The sequence below is a fragment of the Oikopleura dioica genome, chromosome 2 (assembly GCF_907165135.1).
Source record: "Oikopleura dioica chromosome 2, OKI2018_I68_1.0, whole genome shotgun sequence".
Taxonomy (NCBI): Eukaryota; Metazoa; Chordata; class Appendicularia; order Copelata; family Oikopleuridae; genus Oikopleura; species Oikopleura dioica.
The window spans coordinates 15311609-15325876 of NC_137292.1; the positions used below are offsets into that span (position 1 = coordinate 15311609).

The window sequence follows — 14268 nt, forward strand, 5'->3', positions numbered from 1 at the left end:
TCCAATTCATAATTCGCTTTTTTGATGAATGTATGAATTAAGATTTTGAAACGGCCTTAATTATTATCTTGGCTGAGTGAGAAAATGGAAGCTATTTCTGTTTGATATTCTACCAGCAGTTAGCGGAAATCCAGCGTGATGGATAGCATTATTCACCAGGTAGATTTGTCATTCGCACTCTGATTCAAGAAAGTAATTTATTTCTTTAGGCGCAGAAGACCGACGATGGCGCGGAACTGACAGCACTTACAGGGAACGAGTCTCGATCACGAGAAAGAGGCGGCTTCTTGCGGTCCCTCTTCTGCTGCTTCGGCGACCGGCGCAACTCGCACACATATGAGGAAGTATCGGAGCCGCCGCCTGAAGAACCGAGCCCAAAGCAGGAGGTAAGTGGCCACTCAACGTGATAGAGTGCCTAATCAAAAATTTGTTTGTTTCTTATCGAGGACATGGTCTACAGACCGTAGATCTGTAGCTAGCCGTTAACAATGCGGATAGCGCAGGCTCTAAAAGGTCTGAACATCAGAGGTAGTAGTACTCTTGTAACGAGAGTCTTGACAGTTGTTATTTAAAAAGTTTACTTTTTGTAGATAAATTGGCCACTTTTGGGCCCCTTTGAAGTTTATTAAAAACAAGAAAGACAACGGTAACAGTTCAGCAATTAAAGACTATTCAAGCGGAAACGTCTTAGTTAACAATCTTTGACATATCAGGACTGACAAGTAATCTACGTGTAGTATTAGATCACCCGTGCCTCTATAAATAGCTTCTCACAGCTCTGAGCGGCTCTTAAAAATTTTAATAGGACGTTGTTGTCCCCGATCCATCACCTATCGTCTCACTGCTCGGCCCTGCGGACGATCCCAAGAAGATCTGTTGCGTGATAGATCTCGACGAAACTCTTGTGCATTCCTCGTTCAAGCCGATCGCCAACGCCGACTTCCATGTGCCAGTCGAGATTGAGAACATGGTTCATCAAGTATACGTGCTCAAGAGGCCATACGTGGATGAATTCCTCGCCAAAGTCGGCGAGTTATTCGAATGCGTCCTCTTCACCGCCTCATTAGCCAAATATGCTGACGAAGTCGCCAACGAAATCGACCCAAATAAGTGAGCTCCGATTAATCAATCCAGATTTAATGAACATCAATCATTTCTAGTGAGTTTTCCAGCAGATTGTTTCGCGAGTCGTGCGTTTACGACAGGGGCAACTACGTCAAGGACTTGACCAAGCTCGGCAGACAGTTGGATAGAACGATCATTATTGACAACTCGCCGGCTAGTTATTTATTTCAACCTCAAAATGCGATCCCAGTCAGTAGCTGGTTCGAAGATAAAAATGACACACTGCTACGAGGTGAGGAAATCCTCATAAATAGCACCCCATTCAATCCTTTCCCTGGGGAAATGGGGATGAAAGGGGGTAGAACCATCCCCAACCCCACTATGCCCTCTTTGATGGTGCATTTTACCCATTCTAGCACAGTACTAATAACTTAAATTCAGATATAATTCCTGATATGGAGCGCATCGCCGAATCCACACCAGAAGATTTTTACACCGTGGTCAGACAAGTGCAGCAAAGAATAGCCCAGCTCGTCGAAGGCTACAACTCCCAGTGAATGAATAGAAGAAAAAACAACGATCAATTTATTTCTCTGGTCATTCTGCATAACATCTCGAGCCCATAACATATTTAGACTACTTTAACTCTCAAAACAGCTCCTATTTCGTTTTTGGAAGCGCTCAACCCTTTATGAAATCTGAAAAGAAAAAAAACACTGTCCACGATGATTATGTTCAAGCTACTCAATACTTAAACTCAACAAATCTTCTCTTTCCGAAGCATTCTTCCGGACATTGTGAGACCCAACTTTAGATTATTTTTAAGTTGAATAAAACTTACTCCTTTTTCGAGTGTCGACTTATTATTTCTTACAGGCTGGTATTCTTATCATAAGTATACGCCACAAATTCATTTTTTACATGCCTGCTCCATTTTCAGCATAATGTGGTGAGTTGATTCACTTTTTATTTTACCGATATTTCGAAAAATTATTCAAAGTACGCTGTGCCTTCTTTTTTAAAAATTCTTTTTCCATATTCAGCCCTTCTTCCTTTTTCCTAAGTTTTGTTCCAATTCTAATTCGATTGTAATTTTTCCCGAGTTCGTTTTTTTCGGAAGAAAAAGAGGCTCTTTTTGTATTTATCCTTTGGTGGCTTCGTCTCTATGCATTCTTATCAAAATTATTAATTTGCCGATATTAATTGGCTCTAAAAATTGTAATAGTTCTTGAGTCTCGTGCTCAAGCCGCATACTTTCATTGTGGTCGAAAAATTATCAAGCAGAAAGCCGCCAAGATTAAGTTCAAACGTATTTCAACTCCTCTCCATCTTTTTAAAAGCATTGTTTCCGTAATTAGCTTAATTATCACCGCGTTTGCCTATGTATAGTAATATGGATCATGTGGTTTTTTCTAACTCTTGCGCAAATTTACCTTTCAATTCTATTCAACATCTATCACTCGAGCTAAAAAACTTGGCTCTGGCGATAGAATCAAACGTAAAATCCAACCAATTTAATTATTTGAATCAATCACCACATCCTTGTCACTAACTTTGTTTTATTTCCACCAACTATCAATCTCTGAGCTCCTTGACCCCATCAAGCGCCCCAAAAACATCCCATTCTCCCCCCTAAAAAGCAGTTCCTGCTCCCAAAATGATGATTTATTCTGTGTATAAATAAACGAACGAATAATTCGACGATTCACGGTGAATTTATGAGTGCAATGATTAGTAACATACTAATTGTCTTTATTTATAGATTCACCTTTTTATTGAAGGGTTAAACTTGTGCATCTGCAAGTGAGGCTAGATTCTCAGCGTTGTATTTTTAGCTTGTTTCTATCGAATATTTATTTCTTCTCAATCAAGCCCTACCGGAGTTGAAATGAGTCGCTTTTAAGATAGAATTCAACACAAAACACGGTCTAAAAGTGTTATGGAAAAAGTACCGTCTTCGGAAAAAGAATGAGTGGTCTGGTAATCCGTTCATAAAACACTTAGAAACGCGCGAATACTAGCGTTAAACAATATGATTTGATAAAGGAGCGAGTCTTTGATCGGGCTTCTGACACAATGATGTGCTAAATCTCCGCGAAATTCACCTTGGCCCCTGTCCAATACGTCATCGCAATACGACCTTGGGTATGCTGGGTTTGAACAGCTGGATATATCCGGCCGCAAGCCTCTATCAGATTATTTACTAGAAAAGTCCAAACGCATCAATCTGGGGACATTTTATGCCCCGGATTTTATGACGAAAGGAGTGGCGAAATCTGTTTTGTTTCAGTTTGAAAGTATCATTTTATTTACAGTATTACAGTTCTCGTTCAGAAGCAGGACAGACTCATTGTCTTTCGTTTTCAATAATTATCAAAATAGAAAACGCAAAACAGCAAAACAAAGTAAAGCACTCGAATATTTTACGAAGAACTACTCAAGTTGGAAATCACTGTAGTTGAAGACTTGGTGCGTAAGCGGAGCGAAAGTTCACGCGCTTGATTTTTCTGGCCTGGAAAGGGTGCAATCATACGTCATGAACCAGTCCACATCGAGGTTGGAAAGTTCGCCTTCTTGTGGCATCGCGATGTCGTCAAACTCGTCGGGGGTACTTTCGCGCATTGGCTAGAAGATATACAGTCAGGCTGGGGTTTGTTTGAGCTTTCGTTTTTGGTTATCGGCCAGAGAGGAACCGGTTTCGCTTTTTATAATTTCACATTTGGCTGGGAACAGCAAACAAACATCGAAAAAATCGGAAACTGCACTTTCGATACTGTCATTTCAGTTACCTTATCTGTTGATGACAGGGTGGAGGAGTTGGAGGACGACTGGATCGAGTTGACCGAGTTGTTGCGCGTCGTCAACGCCGCCGCGGAACTGAGCGAGTTGAGACCGAAGGGAAGCGTCGGTGGCGGAACCATGAACTTGGCGGGAAGGGACAGCATCGTCGAGCGTTGGCTCAGACTCCGCTCTGGCTCGCTGCCAACGGAAGAGTCCAGCGAGTCGTCAGCGCCCAGCGAGCGGCGGCTGCTCTCCCGGCTGGCACGCATTACTGGCACTTCAGTACGACGAACTGAATAAGCATGTTTCTACTTGCAGAATATTCAATAGTTCAAATTCAAGTGAAGAGTAAATTTACATTCGTTTGAGAACTTTGCTCTCCTGTCATACTTTTGCGAGTAAATACTACATTAGAGGGCATCGCCTTCTTTGATTTATGAGCTTTGAATGCTATGAATATTAGAAAATTTTGATTATTGTTTTCACTCCTGTTTCTATGATGGAACTATCAATATGGATACGCAAAAATAGCTTCAAATAAAGTGGCCTATTGAAAGTATTTTCGTGCCGTCTATTGGAATGAAAGGATTCTTTGGGAAAGACCATTGATGCTACTGTTATTGCTATCGTCGATACGACAAGTAGCCGTCTGATTGAACTAGGTCGGTGTCTAAATGCGTTCCAAGAAGCTCCGTAAACTTGACAGCGTGTCACGAAACACGGCTATTACGCAAATATTTCTCTGTAAAGCATGCCAACATCCTGTCTGTCAGGATAAGGAGTCCCATGCTGTTCAGGAAATATTTTCCTCTTTCATAAAACTTGCTCGAGTGACTGTATGTTTTACCTGCATATTTCTTCTTTTCTTCTTCGCTCCGGACGATCTTATCGCTCTTAAGAAAATGTTAAAGGACTTTCGGAGATAAGAATCGTTTTCATAATGAAAATGCCAAGAATGGTTCTTATTCTCGACTAATTTCGGCCCGACAGAAATGGTCAATTAAATCTGGGACCGCGAATCTGTCCAAATTTGGCACATTTGACAGAGCCTACACGTAAAAGGGATTATTGATGATCAGAGCAAGTCAGAGAGTTGTCCAAACAAGACACCCAGTTCATCAAACTTTCAATTTCAGTCGTATTTCCATATTGGAATAAAGAAAACCGCGGCCCTCTTTGAATTGAGCAATGAATTTTTTGGCGTCTTGATTTGCTTTATTTAACACGATGTAGTAAATCGCGCATGTTTGATCTGTTCGTGTCAAACTAGGTCCCGTAAATTTTATGGATTATTGCGATGGGAGCTCGCCCGGTGCGCACTTTGACAAGATCGAGAGTAAGCGGAAAGTACTGGTTCTTTTGACAGGCAAATTTTAAATTCAAAGGGGTTTTTCTCGTCTTTCAGAAGATACAAAAGGTCAAAGTGTTTCGAATTACGCGGCCTAAGTGACCCTCATGCCGAAATTTTTTAAATAAGCCCGATCATTTGCGATTGAGTTACAAAGGGCAGGTCCTCAAAAAGTTCGAAGTTTGGCAGGTCATTATAACTAGGTTAATCGAGAACAAGATTGATTCCAGCAGCACTTGAGAGAGTTCCAAAGTTCAAGAGCTTACCTGATCATTGTAACTTTGCGTTTCTTCCTTCAAAGCGCGGATTTGCTGGTACAACGAGACGTATTTTTCAATCAACTGGGCGTCGCTTACTGTCAGCGCCAGCTACAAAAATAAATTAATCCCACTTTGAATCACTTGCGGATTTACAAACAATCCAAAATGCCTAAATTTGGACCCTTTTTTTAATTAGTTTATTTTGACCTGTTCTAAAATTACGATTTTCTGATGTATCTTTTCCATGTCGTAATTTTTTTTAAGACCGTGGACCACGGTGGTCCCTTTGGAAAAGAATTTATTTCCTAGTTCTCAGGAGTCGAAAAAGGGATCGCTAGATGGCTACCGGCAACGGCTGTTGGGACTTGTACCTCTGTCAGGTGACTGCGGTCGCCAGGGGATATGCCTGATCAAACGGGACGTACTTCAAATGACTACTCCTAAATGCATCACGCGAGGCTTTAGCTGTCGGTCTTTATTAATTAACTTTTGCAAGGCAGGCAATCACCTCAGTTCCTCCTTTTCATATTTATGCAATATGCCGGGAGGAAGCTCATTGCAGTGGAATCCGATGCATACTCATCTGGAGACCACCCAAGAGAAAGATCAAACGAGCGCGTTCCCAAATCGGCGGAAAGGTGGCTTTGATCCCTCTCTCGCGTGATGCTACTATTTTTGGTCCCGGTTGCAGACAATCCAGATTTGTTTGTTGTTTATCGGAAACACAATGGGCGACATTGAAATTGCCGCTGTGGAAGTTTTTTTTTGGGAATGTTGTTTATTTCAAGTTCTCTTTTAGAGCCTTAGCCGCATGGGCTTGAGACTGGAAATTGAATTATTTTCTGGAAATTCGATTTGAGAAAATAGAAAGAAGGGTTGGTTTTAGGGGCGAGTGGCGCTCATCCAGCGAGTTTACAGGCGATAATCGTATGCGAAATCAGCTGGGGCCAAGATCAATATTTTATGCAGATTATTTTAAACTGCCCTACTTAAAAATCAGATTCGCGAGAAGGCAATAACTCGGCTTGATTTAGAGTTACTGGCGTGACCTTCAAGCTCTTTTCTAACAGTAACAAAGGGGGCTTGTTACTGTCAGTCAGGGGAAGTAGCCAAGTATCAGTTACGAAATGGATTAATAATACTGGGAGGAGTTGAATCATTGAATGGTTCCCGCGGTCGACCTTGAATGCCCTTCATGAGTCGAGATCAGACCACTGAAAAGTCCACCTCTCTTTGGGTATCGTTTGTAGGGCCTTGCGATAGAAAAGAGAGAAATAACGAACTCAGCGGGAAAGACTGTAGTTATCTGAACTTTGTGCGATCTCTTTTGACAGCTTGTTTATCCGTGCAAATATCCTTTATGCCACGAAATTGTATTTGCATCTACAATAAAAAGAAGAGCATATTCTAACTTAGCGTGGCGATGAATTCAATCTATGCCGATAATTGCACCGATAATTGTTCAATCCAGCCAATGAACATTTGGAAAATCAATTTCGCGCTTTTACAGATTTAGATATGTCTCCTTGATTTATGATCAACTTGGGTACTCACCAGTTCTTCCTGAATGTTTCTCAGCTTCGGTTGGCTTGCAGTAACAGCCCTGTGTTTTGGAAGATTTCCACCGGCGATCATCTGGACGTACTCGGGCACAACCGTACCCGGAATCTGCGGGAGCTCTATTTTCTTCATTTTATGTCTCTCTTTCTTCTTTACGGTCCTCTCTCTTTTCTGTTTCCGTCTGTTTGCGTTCAAGCCAATTCAGAAATATGAAAAATAAAGAAAAGCTTCAGGTGTTTCAGATTAAAGGATTTGATTTTTATAAGTTATTGAACGGGAAAGGGCGACGCTTGATTTTTTCGAAAAACTGCGATGGCTTCGGTGAGATCGCGCGCGCAGGCAGCACGCGGGCGCCATCCCAAAAGCGCGGAGATGAGCTTCGAAAAATTGTGGAAAACCGCTTTGAATTCCGATTCCGTATCTGCAGCATTTGACCGTCAACTTGGAAGATATGAGGGCTAATCGGGGGTGCAGGTGAGCTTGTCAGGGTTGAGTCAGAACGGAGTTTCTTTTGATTGCGAATGTTAGCATTGAAGGCTTTCGAATACGGTTTATATTCTGGTAAGATTCTGATAACCCTAACCCTAACTCTAACCCTAACTTTAACCCTAACCCTAACAATGATAGAAATTGAAACATTTCACTTTGCTGGTGACACCCTTAAGACTCAATTTAGAACGAGGTAATTTAGCGGTTGAATAGGTGCCTGAGCACTTCCGAACGGCGTGGTTCATCATGTCAGGAATCTCCTCATCCATGAAGCTGTCGATTGATTGATTGATGATTCTGTAAATAGCAGTTCTCTCCGAACAATTTGCAATTGAAGATCAACTTGTACCACCTTGAAAGTCATTTCCGACTGGCGTCATCAATCACTCTCGCTCAGATTTGCGCTTTATTCCCGTCTCATTAGTTTGTCCTTGAAATCGGCGAGGGCGGTGACCTCGTTGTTGGGATTTCCTGTGGTGATATTTCAAAAGACAAAAAAGCCCTGTTTTAGAGATGAAAAACAAATGCTTGTGGTGGGTGGATTCCCTTTATCGGTGCACTTTGTTTTGACAAGCTTAAAAAGGCTCTTAGAGATTTTCGTATAATCAGCTACTAGAATCGATGATTCATTGTTGGTGACTACATAATGAATACCTTCATTTTTAGCTATCCTGATGGCGCTAGAATTCCTCCGAAATTGGGTGATTCGCAGATTGTCTTCTCAAGGCTGTAAAACTTGCTGGTAGCCTCGTTGTCTGCCTTTTTGTGTTTTATGTATTTTTTCAACCCAGAATCAGAATATCAAAAAATACGACCAGCCTTGTTTGTTTGCAAGCGGCAATAAATTACGGCTAAAAAGGTCAGTCCACTCCTGCTGATGTTTATGGCAATGAAGTCAAAGCGGCGTTACTGGAATACTGTCAGCGACCGCGACTGTCTCAGTTTGTTGGTTTCAGTCACCATTCTCGTCGAAGATGTGTTTATTTGGGGATTAATTATGGCTACTTATCAGTATTTACAACTCCGCCAGGCGGAAGATAAAAAACTGAAAGGACTCTGATTTCTGCTTTCTTGTCCTGGAAAGAGCGGAACCAACGCTAAGCCAGGCTATTGACGGTAAAAGCCGGAGGTGACGGGCTACTTCAACTCTGACTTTGGAAAGACTTTCAAAAAGCTGACGAAATCGAGCTCAAGAGGCCATTCACTCAAAAGTAGCTTCAAATGAGAATAGAGTCTATTAGACTGTCGCTGTTTTCGACAACATAAATATTGGACACTGTAAATATTGCTTACTGTTGTCTTTGACCGTGAGAGTAGTGTAGCTAATGTGTGAGCTTTTCTTGAACAGCACTGGAGTTTCCTTGACCTTGATCCGAGCGCAAATTTGAAAAATCTTAGCTTCGGCACTATAAAACAAAGAAACGGGCTACAGTGATGACAGTAAGTCTCAATCTTACTGTATTCCCATGAACCCTGGTCCATGGAGCATGTGATCTGGTTGTTTTCCAGACACTCGGAAGAACCACTACAGTAGCATTAATAAAACAGCGAAATATAAATTTGCTTTGAGAGATCCTGAAGCTGCTCTTCTTTTTGAGACAAATTCTTCCTCGTGATCAAATAAATTCACATGTAACCGTATAATTTCTACAGTCATCTTTATCCACACCTTCTTCACATTTAGTTTTATGCGTCTGCATTCAACTTAACGAGCCGATTGAAAGAAAACGAGAATGTATTTCATTGCTTCCGGCCTTTCAAATTCTCAAGCGGCGACTCAGAAGTGATCTACAGGGGGTTAAATTCATATTACAGTCTTGTTAGTTTCGACAGCGCAGCGGGGTGCCGGGCGGTAGATCACCCGAGGAATGTTTAGAGAGACCTTTTCATCTCGATTACTGTTCATTTTCGCTAAATATACCTTGCTAAGAAAAACGCCAGTCTTTTATTTGCTAAACAGAAGTTTCATAACTTCTGGTAATAGTCGATAAGTGGAATCGGAAGATACTGTATTCACCAACTTCCGGTTTTAATCGAAACCTCGAGCTTCTGTCAATCCACTCAATGAATAAATCAATCATGCAAATAAAAATGAAAATTCTCACTAGTCTAGTGACACTAGAGATAAACCCCTATACCGTATAGCCTATACGGTATAGGCTATACGGTATAGCCTATACGATTTGACCTTCCTCTCAAGATAATCTTCTGAAAATCTCAGATAAGTTAGTCAAATATTCTCTTTCGAACTGCACTTATAAATTATCCGAGAAATATATATTTTGTCGTCAAGTTAAGGACAGTTACTTTCTTATTCTTATATTTTTATGAGAACATTATATTAAATTTTCATCTTATTAACATTGATTTTCAGATTCTCTATATAAGAAAACCCATAGATAACCTAAGAAACTGAAGCAAAGATGAATCTTTTAGAGAAAGGGAGTTTTTTCTTTTACAGGAGCGCGCGTGGTGTCGTAAGAAAATCAGTACTCGTACGACACTTATTCGGCTAATCACGCTGAATTTTTAGGTGAAGGTGCGCAAGTCTTGAGAAAATACTCACTTGAATTTTCAGGTCATTCCCACCAACCAGTTCCGATCGGTGGGCAATTTATCCCGATATCGACAAAAATTCTACACTTCAGGTATACCTAGGGTCTTCGCGAAAAAAAACCTAAAATAGGGTACCTTCTTATAAAATACCCTATACCGTAAAGGCTATACGGTTCTTTGTTGTTTTTATTTGTTAAAGCTTCCGGTTTTTGATTAAACCATCTTCAGTTTCTTTTGAATGGAAAGGAATAGAAAATTTTTCACACTTGACAACAAAAAATTATAAACCGATGTCAACAACAGTATAGCCTACACTGTATAGGCTACACGGGATAAGTGGACATTTCAAGAAGAGTAGACATTTCAAGATAACGGACATTTCAAAAGAGAGGACGTTTCAAGAAATCACTGAAATGTCACTTTTGCTGATCAATGGAACCTTATCTTGTCAGTCCCACGACCAATTTTAACCGATTTAAGTCCCTTATTGATCTCAAAATAGAGCGATATTATATATCGTTGCGATTTTTAAGTTTTGGAATCATCATCGTCCATGAATACAATTTAATAATAATGATAATAAAATGCAGATATAAACCTGCCAGGAAAAGACCCGTTAAAACTGATACGACGTAAGAAATGTCCTGGTTTCACAACTATGAGTCAAGGAAAAATTATTTTTAATGGAGATTCTTGATTCCACAGAATTTGTTTAATGCAAATTTAAATATCAAATGGACTGAACCAATCGAGTTATATTTGTGAGTCAATTTCAAAATGCTAAGAATAATTACGAAATTTCATTCTCTTTAGAAATGAGATTTTTTGGTATTCTCGTGTTTTTCGGAAGATATCTCGGAAGCGATTGTAGCTTTACAGCTCGCAAGCCTCCCAAAGATCTTGAAAATAGCGAGAATTTCCTCCAAAACCCAAACGCTAGAACACTCGACAATTTTTTTAACAATGAGTCAACTGAACTACGAATATTGAAGAGCGACATGATCGAGAGGATCAAGGAAGAATGCCCGTGAGTTATTATATTTTTTATTATTAAGTCGATTTAAATAGATAAATTTAAAGAATAGGCATCCGACAATTATTATTAATTCTTGAGAGGATTCATGAGAGATCAACACCGAAAATCTCAATTTTTATTATTATTTTTAATTTTTTAAATAGTTTGCAATAGTGACATCGATATTTTCGACGAGTGTTTTCTCATCTGCCGCGTCGATTACCTTCAATGCAGAGCGGAATGTAACAGCGCGCTTTGCGAAACAGATTGTTCCACCAAATTCGGAGGTAGCTATTTTTTCAAGCTTTTTTAAAGTCAGCCTTAGACTGTACATCTTACTGTCCTTGTGGAGCAAACTGTCCGAACCAGAGTTTGTAAAATAGTGCACTCTAAATGTGCTTCATAATGAAGTGCACTTCTTTCAACCGTATTCAGCAACTTAAAATGCACAAGTGTGCTATTTTCCTTTCCTTTTTCCAAATAAAGCCCTTATTGGCTCTATAAGGCGCTATGATTTAAGGGACCCGGGCGAGTAACGCGAAGTCCAACTTCAAGCGCTTGGCATTGATCGTTCAGGAATGCGTTTTTGAAATATATTTTTGCTTAACATATCTTTATTCTCTTAGCTTTCACCTTCCACTTTCAGATTCTGTATATCAAAATTAATTTTAAGAAAGAGTAAAAAAGAGAAGTTCAACTTAAAAAGGCATCAACTCCTGAAAACTTCATTTTATTGACATAACAAGTACCATTAAAAAGCCCATAAAATTCTGAACCGATCATACGTATTGCGCTAAGCTGAAACCGTACTAATTAGCGATAAAGACCAGATAAACAAGAAAACTTAGCGCGCGCAGAGCGGAATCATGTCACTGAAGCCCAAAATATACCGATCGGAGTGTCCTGCCGTGCTGAAAGCGCTCACTCTCTTTGTTTATCAGCGCAATCAGGGCAATAAGTACAGTTCCAGCTAAGCGCAATATGTATGATCTGTTCAGAATTTAATGGGCTTTTAATGGTGCTAGTCTTATGTCAATAAAATGAAGTTTGCAGGAGTTGATGCCTTTAAAGTTGAAATTCTCTTATTTGTCTAACTCAAAAATTTATTATGATATAAGAAATCTAAAAATAAGAGGTGAAAGCTGACAGAATAAAGATATGTTTAGCAAAGGAGAATTTCAAAAAAAGCTCATCTGAAAGATCATCGGCGAGCGCATGAAGTTAGACTTCGCGTTACTCGCCCGGGTCCCTTAAATCGCCTTATCGTGGCAGATGAAGTGGCAAATAAAGTCGCATAAAGAATCGACAGCTGCAGTGCATTTTTTCTTTTTGTAGCGCACGTGAAGTAGGTATTCCGGGCCTTTTCTACAACAAATACCCTTCAAAATGAAGCCCGCACTACAGATTTTTGAAGCAGAAAGTGCGCTTATTTACAAACTCTGGTTCGAACGGCTGCAAAGGCTGTGAAAACTCGATCTGCTCGATTGATGAATGTGAAGAAGCGGAAATAGAGAATGATGACTTCATTCAATGCCGAGAAGAGGCCCTCGCAGCTCAAGTTAATATTTTTCTTTTGATAAGAGAATAAGTTTTAAGGCAAGCTGCATCCGATCCTGCCCGCCCGAGCAAGATTGCTTTGAAATTTGCAATCAAAAATTTTTGGAGAACCTGAATATTTGTCCATGCGTTCAGGTTAATTTCCTATTAGGGCATCCCTCCCAATTTTGAAAAATTCTCTGATGAATTTTATTTACAAATCCAGACCCCAGGTTCGACTTTGAAATGGCTTTTACTACGTTTTGGCGACTCGAAGGTCACTATCATTATCAAAATCATTATCGAATCACTGTCATTATCAAATTGGAAGAGATAAAATTCTAAGATAGCTTTGTTCAATAAAATGTAGTTCGACCTAAAAATTTGCAAAATTGGGAGGGCGAATTCTTGATGACAGTGCTAACAAATAACGGATATTATGTTTACTCAGGAAAAAACAACTACAACAGCAATAACTACAACAGTCTCAACATCCGCCAAGGTTAATAAAAGATTCGATTTATAAAAGACTCATAGATTCAGCGTCTTCTGGTAATGGGACGAGAACTGAGCCAAGCTTTCTCAATTTCTTTCGATGGAACGGAGAAAACAGCAGCAATCATAACAGCACCTGATAACAACTTTATTGATGGGGGTCCTTTCGCACTTGTTAAAGGGAACTTATACATTTTTGGTGGTTATTTTGACGATCGACAAGTAATGTAAACACATGATTTTGAAAAATATAAACATTAAGATCGTCAAATTGACCGGCTGTGAATTGATTCAAGAGCCGACGACACTGATTTACCACATGTCCTATGGCTCCGCTGCGTTAACAATGGGAGACAAAGCATTAATTTGCTTCGATCGTCCGGCTGCACGAATTAATATATATAGTCGATGTGAAATTTACGATGGTGAATATACAAGTAAAACTTACGCAGCCATCTCTGGACATTTTGGAGGAAACCTTGGCTACTTCAACGGCCAGCCTACGACCGTTGGGGGTTTTGGGTATGATTACCTGATAGACACAAGAAAAGTAGAGACTCTGACACCGCTTGGCTGGCGCTATCTAGCTGATTTCCCGAGGTAGTTAAAAAATTAATCATATATTATGATTCATATTAAATGGCCAATTTATTAACATCATCAAAGTCCTATTGCTGGTCATGTTTTAATGGGGCTTCCAAGTGGAAGTCTTTTGCTTGCAGGAGGAGCAAATGACGAAGTCTTCGGCGAAAAAGCCAAAACACAAATTTGGCTTCTCGAAACCGACAGATGGGAAAAAATCGGTGATCTTCAAAATGTATAAATCAAAGATTATCGTTTTTAAACTTATTACTTTTAAGGCTGATTATTTGCAATCCGCAATTATGATCAAGGACTCAGTTTTCATTGTCTCTGGCGCTGAAAGTCGTAACAGAATTGAGCGGCTCGACTTTAGAGGAGACCAGCTGATCGATCAAGAAACAATTGACGATGGCAACCCAAATAGACATGACTATATTCCAGTTCTCTTCGAAGCATCCGCTGGCTATTGTGTCTAATTAAAATGCTGTTTTTTCAAAAAATAAACGATTAAAATTGAAGATTTGATTCTGAAGTGCTTGGAAAATGATTTTTTTTTCTATTATATTTATTCAATAAAAGTT

General features: G+C 39.9%; 3 protein-coding genes across 5 annotated transcripts; 2 read left to right on the forward strand and 1 right to left on the reverse strand.

Annotated features, from left to right (window-relative positions):
- Nucleotides 1–34: 34 nt before the first annotated feature.
- Nucleotides 35–2766, forward strand: LOC145696685 (carboxy-terminal domain RNA polymerase II polypeptide A small phosphatase 1-like). The gene is made up of 5 exons (XM_081773765.1): nt 35–159; nt 210–386; nt 806–1110; nt 1161–1357; nt 1507–2766. Exons 1-5 carry the CDS (start codon nt 139–141, stop codon nt 1620–1622), a joined length of 816 nt encoding a protein of 271 aa, XP_081629891.1. The 5' UTR covers nt 35–138; the 3' UTR covers nt 1623–2766.
- A 632-nt stretch (nt 2767–3398) lies between these two features.
- On the reverse strand, nt 3399–7310 carry LOC145696690 (uncharacterized). The gene is made up of 5 exons (XM_081773770.1): nt 7009–7310; nt 5461–5562; nt 4694–4739; nt 3855–4138; nt 3399–3690 (listed from the first exon to the last, which is right to left on the reverse strand). The coding sequence occupies exons 1-5, from the start codon at nt 7144–7146 to the stop codon at nt 3556–3558; spliced, it is 705 nt and encodes a 234-aa protein (XP_081629896.1). The 5' UTR covers nt 7147–7310; the 3' UTR covers nt 3399–3555.
- A 1766-nt stretch (nt 7311–9076) lies between these two features.
- LOC145696675 (uncharacterized) lies at nt 9077–14218 on the forward strand. Of its 3 annotated transcripts, none has more exons than XM_081773752.1 (12): nt 9077–9992; nt 10082–10151; nt 11052–11086; nt 11249–11361; nt 11400–11435; nt 12520–12632; nt 12671–12766; nt 13062–13112; nt 13154–13327; nt 13368–13705; nt 13772–13922; nt 13966–14218. In XM_081773752.1, the coding sequence occupies exons 3-12, from the start codon at nt 11058–11060 to the stop codon at nt 14161–14163; spliced, it is 1299 nt and encodes a 432-aa protein (XP_081629878.1). In that variant the 5' UTR covers nt 9077–9992; nt 10082–10151; nt 11052–11057; the 3' UTR covers nt 14164–14218. The 3 variants fall into 3 exon arrangements, with proteins under 3 accessions (XP_081629878.1, XP_081629877.1, XP_081629876.1); XM_081773751.1 differs by having other exon boundaries at nt 9919–10036; XM_081773750.1 differs by lacking the exons at nt 9077–9992; nt 10082–10151 and having other exon boundaries at nt 10164–11086.
- Nucleotides 14219–14268: the final 50 nt, after the last annotated feature.